This window comes from Calonectris borealis, chromosome 3 (genome assembly GCF_964195595.1).
Source record: "Calonectris borealis chromosome 3, bCalBor7.hap1.2, whole genome shotgun sequence".
Lineage (NCBI taxonomy): Eukaryota > Metazoa > Chordata > Aves > Procellariiformes > Procellariidae > Calonectris > Calonectris borealis.
The window spans coordinates 120,284,699-120,301,604 of NC_134314.1; the positions used below are offsets into that span (position 1 = coordinate 120,284,699).

Below are 16,906 nucleotides of genomic sequence, written 5' to 3' on the forward strand. Positions count from 1 at the left end.
ACTGAGGTAAACTGTTCATATGGTCCAAAATTGAGGTGTTATATATACAGCAAGAAGTGATGTCGGGACTATAGTGCTTTTTGCCGTTTATTTGCCAAGACTGGATGACCTTATTTGGGTTGATATTCCTAATTAAGCTAATTTTAAGAGGAGCATTCCTTTTTAAGGACAGCATTTCATTCTCAGATGGTAAGAATATTTATTTGTAGTGAACAGTCTAACTGCAGGTTTTTTATACTGTGAGTGTAATGGAGTCCTTTTTCTCTTTAAAAATACCTCATACCGACTGACAGATAAATGCTTGATTCTGTGGTGGTTAACTTGGAAGACTGCCATGTTATGACAGTAGTGAGACATCACTGACAATATACTTCTTAGTAGAAATGTATTAATCTTGGTGCCATTGTCTTTAAAATATGATAAGAATTGCCCAGAATCTCATTATTTGTGACCTGTACCTTAACTGATTAAATACAATAATGGATGTGCATTGAGCAATATGAATTATTCAAGGTTCTTCCCTCCGAAAATAGCTATTGGGTATAAAAGTCTAATAATCCCATTTTGAGTGATGATAAACTTCAGTGTTGTTCCACATAGAGAAGAAAAAGGTAAGTGAGAGTACAAATTACGGATATCTGGAGCTTTTTGTGTAGGTGGATTCAAACCTGACTGTGATCAGTAGTGGATGGACAAGTTTGTTCTTAGTCATATTTATGGACGTTCCCATTGTATCTGGTACCTACCGGAGGCTTCCAAAGTAGCACTGTTGAAGAGTGTATATATCAAATCGGGGCAGCTGCTTCCATTGCTTCTTCTACCTATATTTATTCTTTAATTGAACTGCATGAACGTGATTGACCTTTGTGTGCGTGAACATGTGTGTGGTTTTTTTTTTAAAGTAGGAAGAGGAAGGAATAAACTGTATACGTCAGTTAACGTAGCTGTGACTATGCATCGTTATACACTTGAATTGTCAAAATGCATTTTTGTTTTCTTCTTGCTTAATGGAAGTCTTTGCTTACATATTGTGTGTTTGAAAAATTACTTAGCGTTTTCAGGTACAGTATGTTGTCAGTGAATGGTGTGTGTTTTTCTCATCAGGTGCTGTTATATTACTTGGAAGAACCAATATGTTTCGCTTTAACCACCCCAAAGAAGCTGCTAAGCTAAGAGAAAAAAGAAAGGTGAGCTTAAATCAGTGTTTGGGGAAATTTAAACCTTTTCACAATTTTCTTATTAATATAGACATAAGTCGATTGTTGTAGAATACTTTTTTTGATTTGCTTCACATACATTAGTTAATATTTCATCAAGTGAAACAAAATAAGAGTTTCTAAGCATGTCGGTGTTTGCCTAATATATTTATTTTATGGTCTGTTGTTAGAGTGGACTGCTATCTTCCTTCAGCTTGTCTATGACAGATCTTTCAAAATCTTGTGAGAACCTGTCAGCGGTTATGCTTTATAATCCAGGGTGAGTATATTCTAAAATGCGGTTATTAAAGTTGCAACCATTCTTCATTTTAGTGGTTTGAATGTTCCAAATGGCAGTAATAGAAAATATTTTGTTCTCAGGTTAATAGTATATGCTTGTTAAATAATGGGCTTCTGAATGAAGCCAGAACTTTGCAGAAATGTTATTTGAACTAGTCCATGCTAGAAAATGGGGTGAAGGGACACTGAGGAGCTTTCCATCCTGCCTAAAACTTGCTTTTACCTGGGATTTCTCTACTTCAATGCAAGAAGAGTAATTGCACCAGCAAACAGCCACACTGATAGATCTAACACAAAGAAAGTTGTGGTACCTGGAGCTTGGGAGACAATATTTGCATTATAACCAAGGCAGTTCAGCGCAATGATGACATGGCAAATTTTATGTTTATGCTTTCTTCAGAATTACAAGTTAACTATTTTCCCTGAGAAAAATGCATTGTAAAGTGAAAATTAAGGTTTTTTGAGTTCATATGATACCAATACAAGCATAAAAAGACTGGGAAATGAATGTCTTATGTTCTCAACTATATACCTCCTAGTAGGTGGCCAAGTTAGGATGTGGAAAACAGTTTTATTATACAGTTACAGTGACATAAAGTGATTATTGTAGAGAAGCTGTTTTTAATGTTTTTACCAGTGTTCTTAAAATGACATACAGAGAATTGATGGTGTTTTGTTCTGATTTTTTTTTTCAATGACTAGTGCCTGTGTTTTGAATTGAGTGTGAGATGAGACACTTTAACCACCTATGTGCTTTTGAAAAATTGGCCATAAATTGAATTACAGGCTTGGGTAATGCAGCTTTATTCCCAAATTTTACTGTGGGGTTGCTGTTTATCCATTAGAACTTGGGAAGATTGGACAGATAATAATAACTTCAAGTTAAACAATGTCTTAAATACAGTGTATATGTGTAATAACATTGCTTCAAATGGGACTATTACTGTTTTGCTACTGAGCTACCTACAGAGATCTCAAGATAGTGAGCTAGTTGCTCATAAATTACATCTTTTTTCAGAGATGAAAGAGGAGGTCAAAAAAGTATATGTATATTTTTCTTGAGCTTTTCTGATAGTTTGATCTGAAAACTTCTAGTCACAGTTGCTAGTATTGTATTTTCTGTGGGCTGGGGAAAGTTCCTGGCTGTTCTTTGTTACCTCTGGGTATTGATCAGCTACTGTGGGCTTTTCCCCGACTAATAATGTTACTCTGTTACAATGCTGTTATGAATAATTGCATTATACTGCACAATACTGACCTTGACTTTTCAGTCAGCATAGAGTAGGACAGATTGTTTCAGCATTGCCTCGCTTTTAGTCTTGCAGATTTGCAGCAAAATATGATAACATGGGCAAGGCCCAGTTGAAGGTAGGCTCAAGAATGATGCCCTGCCCAAGGAGTTCATACTGTCTTCAGATAATGCCAAATTGTGTCTTATAGAGAGGAGTTTTCCTGTGACCCTTGGGGGGGGGGAGGGAGAAAGTCTCAAGTGTTACTTGATTGTCTCTATGATGAAGTAGATTGCAGCAAATTCTTCTTCTTCCCCTAAAATATTTTGTGGAATATAGCTTCTTTTTTCCTTATCAGTTCTTCAAACATCTTGCCTTGCTTTCCTGGAAATCAAATGGTATGAATAATATAATTATGTTATCAATGTATGCAGCAATTTTTAGAAACGCTACCATTTTTCCCACCTAACACTTCTTGTAACTTTTTTTTTCCTTTCTTGGGTGCGATTACGAGAACTTTTGCTGATGAAATTGAGGATAAGATGAGGTGAAATACTCTTCGTATTCCTGAACGCTTTCATGCCTGTGTTTTATTAGACTATAAACTATGAGCAGAGGGTTAATTATTGATATTCTCCTGCTAGTCTGCATTCAATTAATCTTTGTGAACTGGCTTGCAGGAATAGATATTCTGTCCTGCTTAATTTGTAAACAGAAGAAAGGATTATGCTTAAGGCTCACATTACAGGAGGAATACAGGTCTGCATGACTGCCGCTTGTTTGTGAGCAATAAAACCTATCTGAGGTGGTTCCATAGTCACTGTTATGTACGTATGTTTTTCTAAGCCAGGAAGCTCATGGTTGCATATTCATAAATTAAACTCGTACCCCTATCTTTAGATGCTTTAACTATGTTTAAAACAATAGATGACATACCTAATAATACACATTGGCAGAGGCGGGTGCAGAGGCGGGTGTCAGCCTAATAGATCAGCGACTTTAAAAAACAAAACCAGAAAACCAAACAAAAAAAACCAAACCAAACCAAAAAACCTCAAATATGGCTGTTTTTATTGCTTTTATGACTGCTGCAAAGAGAAGGTGGGCTCTGAAGTTTGCACTGCAGTTTAACTGAGCCCTGGTCTTACAAATCAGTAGAAGAAAACATCTTCCATAATTGATGTATCTTTATGGACAGCAATTTGGCAACAGCAGCTTTTCAGCTTAGGCTGGGGTTCCATGACAATTTTAAATTTATTTATGTTGATACTAACACTGTTTTCTTTCCATCTCCTCCTTAGGGATAGCATTGGGGTTTTTCTGATTATGTGGTGAGCTTGTCCCAAAGATGCAGTTCTGCAGAAAGTGTTACTTTGAGAGGAACGGGTGGCTGGGGTAAATGCAAGTTAAAGAAAGGAATCTGTTTTGAATAAAGCAGACCCCAAACATTTAGGTCTTAGTAATAATTCAAAGCCCATGGCATCGTTTTTGTAAAAGTTGGATGGCTTGCAGAATGCTTGAGCTCTGTACTTCCAGCTAGGAATGCTGCTTAGCAAGTACAGTGCTGCAGTGGTTATTCTTCTGAGTGGTGACTGTGTTCAGCCTGGGTAAAACATTCAGTAAATCTGATCTCCGGATATCAAAGGCAGGGTAATTGTACCCAAGGCATTAGGTGGGGGCGAGCATCTTGCTTCCTGGAAAAGTGCAAATGGAGAAGAATATCCCATACTAAATTTGATTTGGATTTTTTTTTTTTTTTTAATCAGGAACAATGTAGGACGTGGTCCTTTGGTACGACCCGTTATTACAATAGATTGTAGTATCAGTTTGTCACAATATATTGGTATACTGCCCACCAGCAGTGTAGATCTAGATTCAGTAGCTGGCCCTCTGGTTTTATTTGTGTGACTTCTGTAGCTGACTAGCATTCTGCATATTGTTAATTTAGCACTTTCAAGACCACCTTTTCTTCCAGTTTCGGCATTGATAACCTAAAGGCTGGCAGCTAAATTTGCAATTTCTGTAGGTTGCAATAAACAGCTTGAAGATCTAGCATCTTTAGCAATCAATGGCAGTAGAGCCTGTGGGGTATAACCTTCAGTTGTTGTGAAAGCAGATGAATGATGGGTGTTGCTTATTGTATCTGTATCTTTCCCATGTGAAAATCAGTGTTATCTTTAATTGTGTTTTCAGATGGGTGGTCTTTGTGTGTTTTTTTTTGTTTGGCTGTTGATTTCCCATATGTGGAGATAGTTGCATAAAATTTTGGCTTAACATGCAAAATTCTTTGTTCTGCTTGTTCCCAGTCTTTGTCTGTAATCTGGTGTCATGCAACACTGCTTCAGATAATAAGCTTTGGATAAAACAGAGTTTTGCACATAGATTTATGCTGAAGATTTCATTTGTTGCCCTTTTGTAAGCTACATTATACTGTAACTCTAAAAGCACTCATGAGAAACCTTGGTCTTGTCATGGATTTAGCATGGGGGTTTTTTGTTTTGTTTTTTTAAAATTATTCTCATAAATTGGGCTACTGAGCGGCATTGTAACATCTTTGTAGTCCTGCCAGTACTCAGTCTTTCCTAATAGATGTAGTACCAGATCGCGCTTTTGTGCTGTGTAAATTAAGCTATTGTAGTGCTGCGCGGGTAGAACTGACTTCCTTTCTCTACAGCTTATCTACGCTGCTCTTATCACTAGATATGCCACGTTTTCCAGGAAAATGGTGACTATGTAATTCAACACTGATTAAGTTCCTTTGTGGTAGATCTACAAAAGAAGAAAGAGTGGATTCTAGTTGTTAATATCTGTATGTTTCTTTCTTTTTAATTTCAAGCTAACATTTTTTTTCTATTCACAGTAGTGCTCACATTAATAAAGGGAGTAGAGGTTATGTGAAAAAGGTTTTTATTATGGATAGACTAAACTGGAAAACATCAGTCTTGCACCTGTGCTTTGTAAAACTCGGAGTGATTTGTTATAGCCAGTGATTTTTTTGGTGATGCTGAGATTTTTTTTAACTACCTTCTTAAAGAAACAAGGTTTCTGCAATCGTTGACAGCCTGCCTGCCTCCCCAGATTCTCTCCTGTCCTGAAATAACTTTAAACTCATAACCCGTTTGAAGCAAATACTGCTGAGGTAATGGTCTTAAGTGGTGAATTCCTAAATACATTGAGAAAATAGGCAGCCAGCTAAGGAAGACAGGCATCATTACTACCCTTGCAGAAATAAAGGCTGCAGTGTGAGCACCTTTGATGAAGAATAGAGGCACTGTGAATAACCCTGTGGTAGGAGAGCCCTTAGTGGAGCTCAGACCTTCTTAGGCACCACCGAATCTACGTGGCAGCAAAACACCAGGCTGCGTTAGCCCTTAGCTTCATAGGAGTATTTCCTTGTCTAAAATGCATTAAACATGCATTTTAAAAACAGCTAGGTGTAGCGTTTGGAAACTGTTGATTGGGGTGTTGATGATGATCCATATTTGGCTTTGGGAAATAGCCATTTTCACTGAAGAAAGAATCACTGCTGCGTAGTTTATTCCTCCTTCCTGAACAACCTTTTGAGCACCACCAGCTTCATTTTAGTGTAAGGTAAAACTGATTGTCATGACACCAATGTTGAAGGCATTAGAGACACTTTCTCAAAGAGAAAATTACAGAGTTTTCACCGCTGACTTGTTTTTATATCAGAATGATTGCTATGATGGCTCATTTTCCTTCTATCAGATCTCAGTCAAAAACTAGTTACCATTTTTATGCGCATATAAAATATGTTTGCCAAATTATGTGTTTTATAGGACAGTCAAAATATCAAAAGATTTTTGGTCTGGATTTTGCACATTATGTTAGCTGATCCGAAACATTTTACTTCGTTGTGGCTTAACCAAGCATGGGAATACTTGTAAATCATCTTTGCCAGCTGTCTAAGCAAAGATGGTCTACATCTGACAGCGCCCAACGGACATCTGCATTTCCACAGACCAGAGCTGTATTCCCCAGGGTCTGTATTATTTTGGACTGAAGTAATGATGAATATCGTGGCATTTGTCAGCCAAACCCTAGGTAAGAAGTGATAACTAACAGCTATGAATTCCAGAGGTAGACCGTAGCCAAAGCGAGGGCTTTTGAGGTATAGCTTAAAAAAAAATAAAAGGGAAAAAAAAAGCGCATGGTAACCGTTAAATTAAGCTTTTGCTTTCTGAAGGTCCCTTAAGATTGCTTTTTGTTCTCTTTGCATAACTTTGTGGATTTTGCATTGCTGCTACAGAAATTACGGTAAAATTAAAAATACTAAGTTGTTGTCAACTCTCCTTGTGCTGTGATGCTGAGATAGTGCCCAGAAGTGCCCATCCTAGACAGTCTTAATGCAAATATGAAGGGGCTCTTGGTGAGACATTTACATGAAGGCTCCAGATGTTGCGAGTTGTGTATAAAAAAATCTGTATTTGCTAATCTCTTAGGCATTGTAGAAGGTATTTTTTAAAATGAATTTGTGAGAAATAGGCAAAAACGGAGTTTGTTAAACTAGTCTTTCTCCAGTATTGCAGCAGTTAGAAAGATGCTTCTTAAGCATGTAGGAATCAAAGTTCATTTAAATTGCTTTAAAAACGTTAGATTATTGGTGTATTATTTTCATGTTTCCAAGGGCAATTCCTTTTTGTTGTAGGCATTTGTATGATTTTTAGAAAGAAATACTAAAAATACCGTATTTTTAAAAAACTTGTCTATGTAATTGTGGTCATGACATCTTAAACTGCAGTTCGTCAAATGCTTGAAGTTAACTTGTGGTGCAGTCTTGCATTTTTTCAGTGTTTATGGACTGTCTCACTAACCTGCAAACTCCTTCAGCTGTAGCAGGCCTGAAATACCTAGATATTTGTGTATTTGGTTGAATATTTCAGTCCTTATATATGTTCTCTATGCTTTTTTTAATATTTATTTTGAAAAATTTCCTTAAAAAACCATAAATCTTTCAAAGGAAATTAAGAGAAGGATTTCTGTACAACTGTAATAAAAGCTGATATTAAAAATGATGTAAAATACTCTCCCATAATTTTTCAGAACCTTATCAAACTAAATACATTAAAATATCAAAATATTTTGGATAAATGCGTTTGAATTGTGTTCTGTGCTTGAATGTTGCACTTTGCAGGAATTTGAGGTTTTTCAACTCCACTGATTACATCATAGTAATGTTTGGGTTTTTTTTTCTTTCTTCTTTCTTTTTCTTGGGAGGAAAAGGAAGAACTACAAGCATGCTGTAGCATAGTTCCGTAGCTCTTTCCCTTCTCAGAAGTGGCCAAGTTAATAAACCATGGGAAGAGGAGCATCGATTTAACTATCATTGGCATTTGAAAAATGCGTTTAGAAAGAATAATTATTTAAATTTTAATTTTGAGTTGTAATGTGGCAAATGTTCTATGAATCTAACCGATTTAACCTCTAATAAAACAAACTGTTGTTGACTTTAAAATATTCTGTACCGCTAATATGTTTTTTCTATCAATTCCTTTCTTAATTGATCGCTCTGTTTCTCCCTGCCTCCCATGGCAGTCTTTTCCCTGTAAAAGGACCGATCTGTCTAAGGTAGAGCAATTCAATTTCTATGTATTGATTGCCATGTCCGCATGTAGTTAACTTGCAGAGGCTATGCTAATCATTCATCTGTCTTGTTTAACTTTACTTTTTAAATAGTTCCCCCCCCCCCCCCCCAAAATTCATTTACTTTTCTGTTTGTATCCGTGTCAGACAGCATGATATCTAATTCGTAACCCTAATGAAGGAAATATTTTCTGTTATTGTAGAAAGTAGTTTGATAAAACTCTTGATTTGTACCATTGTTATAATCTTCTAAACAGACACTGAACTGCATCATATCTTCCTATTTTTTGTGATACTCAAGAAATAATAACCTTTTTACTGTGTTCTTTTTCTAAAATCAGGCTAGAATTCGAGAGACAACAACGAGAGGAGCTTGAAAAATTAGAAAGTAAAAGGTAACGTTCTCTGTGGTTTTTATTTGTGTGTGTATTTATATACATGTTGTAGACTCATTTAAATAATTGATTTGGAATCACGGTGTTACTCAGCAAGCAGAGGATCCTGATATAAATAATTCGATTTTGTTTTGTCTTCTATGATGAATTTGGTTATTTTCTTGAACTGTTCATTCTTATTGATTAGTAACGGATAGACAAGCTGAATTGTAGCTAATTGTGATCTTTAGCAAAGAAAATACCAAACACAAAGGTATCAGGAGGGTAGGTTATACAAATGTAATATATTACTCTCGCTCTTAATTTTCATGGTAAAATTTTAAAAGATGGCAAATTATGTTCTTTATTCAGATCTTTTTTTATGGTTTAGTTGCCTTTGGATTGAATCTTGATTGGAAAAACTAATGTTATAAACTCTGCTTATCTTAAATAAAACTGTAGTGCTGGTATGGGCATACCAATTGTACTTATCAGAACATTATTTTGAAATCAGTTTGAAGTACAAAAGAAAGTATTGTTGTCAGCTGGCAATCTGAGCTGACTGTTCTGGGTCATCGTACCTGCCAAGATTTTTAGAAGTAATAGCTCTCACCTTGTTGCAGATCACAGCATTGATGAGATTCATAAGCTGAAAGACACTTTCTGCCATCTCAGCTTTAGACTGCTTGCTCCATTTTGAAAGAGCTGTTTATATAGTTGGACTAAGTTGAGTAAACTCAGAAAAACCCTGAAACTCTGAACCATTAGAAGATGTTCTCCAGAAAATGATGCAATAGAATCATTGATATTTATCCTCTTTGTTATGTTGATAGGATTTGAATTCAGATTGCGCTGAAGTTGCTTTGCTTGTGCTTTAATTTATCTGACTTTAACTTCTCGCAAAATAACCAACCGACTTGCGGGTTGTCTCTACGTGTATTCAGGCGATTGTATTATGGGGATAAAGGTGACCTTCAAGTCTCAGTCTGTCCTCATTTGGAATGCACTAGAACCTTTAAAAGAGAGATTACATAGGACATAATAATTTGTCTTAAAGTAATTTCTCTCTCAAATACGTCTCTTCCTAATCTTATAATCCTGTTTATCAATAATTCAGTTGGGTTCACCTAAAGAGAAGACATTGTTTTAATTCATCTGTGGCTTAAATTTGGTGAGGCAAATTTCTAATCAAGTCTTTTTATACGAGTTTGTGTATATGAGAATGTATGTATATAAAAAAATATATATTTACTTTTCACTGTGTGCATGAATGTGTTCTATCAATAATTTTATTGGATTTGACAGAACTAATACAGTCTAATTTTCTATTAACATAAGTGCCATGTAACATGTCTTCCCTTAACATCATATATCCACAATTTTTTATGTTGAAATAGACTATATGAATCTCTTTGCCATTTGTCTCATGCATTGAGTCACTTCCAAGCAATGTAAGATCTTAACCTGTGGCAAAACAAAACTGTTAAAAAAAGAAACCGTTATATATACTGTAAAATCCTTGTCCAAACCTTTTTAACTTCTACGGGATATGTTGTCTTTTGGAAAAAAAGAAAAGTTTTAAATATTGCATGTAAATGTTCTACTGTAGGAAACAAATAGAAGAGATGGAAGAAAAACAAAGATCTGACAAAGCAGAACTTGTAAGAATGCAGCAAGAAGTAGAGTCACAGCGCAAAGAGACAGAAATAGTACAGCTGCAAATTCGAAAACAGGAAGAGAGTCTGAAACGGAGAAGTGTTCACATTGAGAGCAGGCTAAAGGATTTGCTGGCTGAAAAAGAAAAATTTGAAGAAGAGAGATTACGGGAACAACAGGAGATAGAGCTTCAAAAGAAAAAGCAGCAGGAAGAAATTTTTGCCCGGGTCAAAGAGGAGTTGCAGCGACTACAAGAACTTAATCATAATGAAAAAGCAGAGAAAATGCAGATTTTCCGTGAACTGGAAAAACTTAAAAAGGAAAAAGATGAACAGTATGTTAAGCTGGAATCAGAAAAAAAGAGACTTGAAGAACAAGAAAGGGAGCAGGTGATGCTGGTGGCTCATCTAGAAGAGCAGCTTCGAGAGAAGCAGGTCATGATAGAGCTCCTGAAGAGGGGGGATGTACAAAGAGTTGAAGAAGAGAAAAGAGATCTTGAAGATATTAGAGAATCTCTTTTGAAAGTCAAGGAAGCTCGATCTGAAGGTGATGAAAACCGTGAAGAGTTAGAGAAGGCACAGCATGATTTCATAGAGTTTAAAAGGAAACAATTGGAACAGTTGACTATTTTGGAAAAAGATTTAGTTCAACAAATGGATCACCTAGAAAAGGAAATAGCAGATGAAAAAAGAATTCTGGAACACTTAAAATTTGCACATGAAGAACATTTAAATCTCAAGAGAGATGATGAAAACTTTGTGGATGCCGTACTCAAGGCTGAAGAGGTTGACAAGATAAAGCCAGTGGAGTACAGGCTCCAATCTAAAGTACGCCAGCTTGAGTACCTGAGGAGTAATCATTTGCCAGCTCTGCTGGAAGAAAAACAAAGAGCTTCTGAAATCCTTGATAGGGGCTTGTTAGGGTTAGATAATACTCTCTATCAAATAGAGAAAGAAATAGAAGAAAAAGAAGAGCAGCTTGCCCAGTATAAAGCTAGCACAAATCAGCTGCAGCAGCTTCAAGAAACCTTTGAATTCACAGCCAATGTAGCCCGTCAGGAAGAAAAGGTTCGGAAAAAGGAAAAAGAAATCCTTGAATCAAGGGAAAAACAGCAGAGAGAGGCGCTGGAGCAAGCCGTTGCTAAGTTAGAAAGGAGGCACTCTGCTTTGCAACGTCGTTCGACGATAGACTTTGAAATTGAAGAGCAGAAACAGAAGCTTGCTACCTTGAACAACAGCTGCAGCGAACAGGCAGGTCTGCAGGCTAGTCTAGAAGCTGAGCAGAAAGCCCTCGAACAAGACCGAGAACGGTAGGTGTTGTGGTGGCTTTCATTTACTAGAACCTATCCACAAGAAGCGAATCATTTTATAAATTAGATGTGGCGAGAGCGACTTGTTCTGTGTCCCAGTATTTGAGTTTCTTGATGAGTTTCAAGTAGTTTACCCAGAATTGGAACTCTGTATTGCTTTTTAAAGGATTCTTGCTCACTCATTAATTTCTGTTGTGTTCAGATACTTATCCCATCCTCAGCGTTATAGTATTTGCATTAACCATCACAGTACTTAAATAAATGGTTTTACCTATTTAGAAAGCTCACCCAACCTTATGTTCTGCCCTTACAAAAACATGTACCGTCTAACAACTTTTTTCTCTTAAAATATTAGTGTGTGACATTCTGTTTCTTTTATTAGTAACAAGCTAAATGTTTATTCAAGATTTGGAGACTGATAGTTACGGTAGACTGCCAACTGTCTCTCTCAACTGATGATATACTGAACACTTCTGGTATTCAAAGTAAACAGGTGTAATATTTAATTTTTTATGGTTGGTTTCAGAGCTAAATAAAGTAGAATAGCCATATATCCACGTAAAATTTGATGGTGGTTTTTAAGCTTATTGGAGAATATTCAGAGGCTTTCATACAGCCCTACGTGATGACAAACCCTTTTAGGTACAGAAGCAATGTCATCAGTTGTACACATGACATCTGGTAGCATAACATTCAGCCTAACTATGGGAGGCTCAGAGAAAAGTGATTCAGGTAAGAAAGGATCTTTCTATGTGAAAGAAGGGGAAGAAATGTTTGGTTTTATTTTTGGCCTGAGCAAAAATCCACTGGGATTAATGCATTTAGTCCATGCAGTATGGAAAAAGGGCAGAATTGCCATTTTTAAATGTGTTGTCCGATTTGTCGGTGTTGTCTAATACTAGAGCTTTAAAACCTGTGATCATTGGTGAAACAATGAAGTGTTTTTTCTTGAGGTAGCATTTGTCATTTGTTTTTTTAATATTCCACTAATTATATGACTCTTCTTTCATAAGCCCTTCAAACAGATGCTTGATTAGAAAAACCACCTAAAAAAAGAAACTTGGCTATAGCCAAATTGAAGAGCTCTTCTGTATCCTTCTCCTCTTAAACCATTATTAGAAGAGAATAGTTCCTTTCTGTAGCCTGTGTAGAAGTCACTTTTTCAACATTTAGAGCTACATTGTGTGGATTTTAGTTAAGCATTTTCAATACTGATTTGTCATTTTGTTGTGGATATTGCCCTTACTTTTCGTAATTGTCTTGAACATAAAATCTCATGTTCTACGCTAAGCATCTCGCTTGACTAAAGTCAGCTATAAACAACTGGAGGTTCCACAAAAATAGGCAGCTTAGTTAGCCCTCAGGAGATTGCTGGGTTGTGTGATAAGTGAAAAAAAATATGTTGTCAAGACTGAGGTTTGGAAAAGATACCGAGGAAGTGAAAAGGTCCCCTTTTTTTCCTTGTGTTTTTTTTTTTTTCTTTTTTACTTTAAAGTCCTCTTGCACAAGCTAAATAAAATTTTGAAGTCTTTCAGTGAATTGCCCAGTGGCGTGAATAATTCAAGTCAGAATGTTTTTATGAATGTTGAGGCGGAAGAAAGTCTTAAGATACATGATAGTATGTTAAATGTGTCATGCTACTTAGCGCTCTTGTGTTTGTGTACTGTGAAGTGTAAACTCAATGTCTTGGGCGCCATAGTAAGCATATGAATTATACATGTATGTTATTGTTTATCTAGATACCATTATGTGATGATGTGCTCTGGTTCAGATCAGTGTTAACTCTGAAAATGTTTAAATGCAATATTCATTTGAAATGCTCTATGACCTGAAGTCCATCATAACTGGATAAAAAGTTGTTTTTTCCCAGTTTGAATATGTTAGCTCAAATTCTTTCACCTACAGGGATGACCCCCAAAACAATAATTTGAAGTTAACTTGTACTGGAATAATGCATGCACATTTTGTCTTTACTGGAAGAGGTTTGTGGCAATAGAATGAACATAAAGCAGCTTTAGAGTCGTCTTTGTGACAATGGGATGTATCGCTCACAAGTGGCAAGGTGCAGTTTAGTGTACTTACTGGTGGATGCATCACACAGCTGGATAAGTTTATAGCTATAGGAAGTGATATCTTCTGATAGTAGGATGTTTACAAATCAAGAGATGAGCTTTGTTCCTTTAATGTAATTCTGATTTTTGTGGTTAAATTGATTTTCCATAGATGCAAACACTCTCCTATATCCATCAGCCATCTCCCATCTACTTTCCCTCAGGATGCAAGATTGTTTTGCTGCTAATCAAAAGAAACAGATGGCTTCTGGCAGTGCTGCAAAAAGTATTCTAAAAATGAAGTAACAATTCAGCCTGCTTTACTCCAGCCTAAGCCTCAGCATTCGTCATCTCTTTAATTTCCTGTTTTAACCTCCAGGATGGAATAAAGTAGTTGTGGCGTTGTACTTCAATTTAGCTATATGCAATTGTAGGATAAGTGGTAGAATCCCAACTTTGCATAGTTTCCCCTGCTTTTGCAGGAACTTCTTTTCTTTTCTTCTTTAATTTTCAAGTAACCTCTAGAAAAACAATTACCTTTAGAGACAAAAGTTGTAATGGAAATGAGAAAGATTATTACTGTGTTACTAATCTAATCTCAGCGACATTACAAGTGAAAAGTGTGTTCTGCAGATTACTTTGTTATAATATGGTTTAATTTGACTAAGTGATAAATATTGCAAGATGTGCTTCTTATTTTATACTAGATGCCTCAGGCATTTTCAGTCAAAAATGCAGTATCCAATTTTACATACTCTATTCTGTGCATAAATCTGGCTGGTGTGAAATTTATTTGTTAAAGAAAGTGAGGAGGTTTCAATTTCAAAAGGTGATTTATTAGGTATATACAAAATAAATACTAGATGTTTTATTTTGTAAGTACACTTTCAAAAATGTATGTACAGGCAGAAGGAATTACTGGAAAATAAGATTTATATGTATAGTACACAATTTAAAGATTTTCTTATAGATATGTTTTGCCATAGATAGGTTTTAGGTTGTCCTTGGTTTTTTTTTGATTAGTGCTGTATTTTGAGTTTTTAATTTTTTTCCCCCCATTTATTCATTTACTTCACACTGGAAGCTATAACTGAGGTCATTGATAGAGGTCTGTAATGAGGAAAGTTTATTCAAGTGATTCTAATAGATAGGTTAAGTCTTATGAATTAATATTTAATGTGCTGAATTAGATACCTTTTGCACTGGAAGTTATTGAAGCTGTTTTATTTAACTTAATACTGCTGTTGTAATGTGTTTTTGAGCTGCCTCTATTTTCCTATCTAAATATGCTTAAAGAACAATTATGACTTCATAAATATTAATACCTACAATCTTACATACATGTATCCCAGTGTAAGTACAGTACTTCCCATAAGAACTGTGGGAATCAACTCTAAACCAAAACGAATTACATTTCAAGATCTCTTTATAGCCTGGACCAGGAAATTCAGCAGCTGAAGCAAAAAATATACCAGGGTGATGGTGGTCAGAAAGGAAATCACGGAACATTAGAAGAGAGATTCTCCCATACCACTTCCCCTACCAGCCCAATAAAGCCACAGCCACCCGCTGCTCCGCTAGTTGATGATAGGTAGGTAACCTGCATTTCTGCAATATTTTGATACGAATGCAAACATAGCTTTAGAAAAGAAATATTTTGGAAGATCGTTCTGTCAGAGTTGGATTGTAATTAAATACTGTAATTGTACTTAAAGACTAGCCTGGAAATAATTTGCTGTCTTTTACTTTAAATAACCAACCGGGTGATCTGTTGCTCCTGTGCAGTTTGTTTTAGAATAGAGGTTTGTGAAACTATAAATGTATTTAAATGTTTTTTTTTGTTTGCAGTTACTTGTCTATATGGTATTGTTTTATATACACTTAAAGCAACAAAGTAAATGATATTGTCTTAAGTCTTTTTAATAGGGCAGCTGCCTGGTATCACTTAAAATCTATTTCCTCTCGGTTCTTTTTAGACTTATATGTGCAGTTGTTAGTATCAACTCTTGGAACATTCCTTCTGTTTGAAGACCAAACCTTTGTTAGCCCGAGTTGCCGATATTGCAAAAGTGATAAAAGCAAACCATTAAGTAACTAAAGATGCAACCCCAACCTTCTATTTCTTCTTCATCTCTCTTACCCTCAGTGCCACTTCTATGTAGAGCTGTACACATAGCAGTGGCTTAACCTGTGGTCCATTAAATTGTCTAATTGTGATAACAAATTGTTAACCTTTGCCTGTCAAATGAACACTTGCTCAAAAGTCCATGTTCCTTAAGGAGGGATAAAACTGATCTAACATTAAGCCTGCCAATTAAGAGTTGTGCAGTACTTAGAGTTCATAAGCGTTTCAAAGAGCCCTTTAGCCTGTCTTGATTCTTATCTAAGAGTATACTTTATTTTAACTTTTCTATATCTTGAAGGATAAATGCCTTTATTGAACAAGAAGTGCAGAGAAGGCTCCAGAACATCCATCATAAAGCTGAGGATAATGATGTTAGCCTGTCCTGGTCTACAGAAAGTTTAAAGGTGAGCGGAGATGCGTAGGAAATCCTGACCTTCAATGCACCATGTGTAACCACTGATTTAGTTTTGTTGTTCAATAGTTTTCATGTTTTCCTATGTTTACTTAATTTCAATTTACCGAAAAAGTCAACAGTAAATCAGAGATATCGGATTTTGCTCGTCGTCTTTTCCCAGTGGCTGTTTTATGTTGTATTCCATTTTTTTGCAGGGAAGAGTGTGTAAATGGCAATAGGACGCTTGCAGATAAAATAAAAAACTTCATTTTATGTCTGTAAAATACATTGATAAAATTCTGTCCAAAAGAACAGTCGTTTTTTATACTTGCAGACAAATGCTCATTTGAAAACTGGTGATGTAATTTATCCAAAGACTGGGTTGATTGACTTCTAAGCCAGTGGTTTAATAAATATCAATAAGAAAATAGTTATATTTGGCTATTAAAAAGAATGTCTCTTCCTATAAATACTTTTAAATGAACTTATACAAGACAGGCACTCTTTTTAATAATCACCTGTACCTTTCTTGTTCTTAGGATAATGAGAGGCTTAATAATGGCACTGTTCAACGCAAGCTGAAGTATGAGGTAGGTCATAATTTGTCAGAATGAAATGGTTGTCTAAAATTATGGCATGCCCTGTAATTAAATTTCTTAATGTTTAGCTGC

The 16,906-nt window shown here is 35.8% G+C and overlaps 1 protein-coding gene across 19 annotated transcripts in view; it reads left to right on the forward strand.

Annotated features, from left to right (window-relative positions):
* KIF16B (kinesin family member 16B) overlaps window positions 1-16,906 on the forward strand; it is a 140,430-nt gene that overhangs the window by 69,997 nt on the left and 53,527 nt on the right. For 14 of the 19 annotated variants that reach the window (XR_012673243.1, XR_012673241.1, XR_012673242.1 and 11 more), the window contains 7 exons: window positions 1,105-1,187; window positions 1,388-1,476; window positions 8,668-8,721; window positions 10,310-11,665; window positions 15,149-15,307; window positions 16,140-16,245; window positions 16,775-16,825. Coding sequence is in view for 16 of the 19 variants with exons in the window: in XM_075147684.1 (XP_075003785.1) it covers window positions 1,105-1,187; window positions 1,388-1,476; window positions 8,668-8,721; window positions 10,310-11,665; window positions 15,149-15,307; window positions 16,140-16,245; window positions 16,775-16,825 (1,898 nt within the window). In the remaining 3 variants the exon portion in view is untranslated. Of the gene's footprint in view, window positions 1-1,104; window positions 1,188-1,387; window positions 1,477-1,516; window positions 6,788-8,667; window positions 8,722-10,309; window positions 11,666-12,307; window positions 12,581-12,678; window positions 12,774-15,148; window positions 15,308-16,139; window positions 16,246-16,774; window positions 16,826-16,906 lie in introns of those variants that run through there. The other 5 variants (XM_075147692.1, XM_075147682.1, XM_075147687.1 and 2 more) reach the window with 5 other exon arrangements.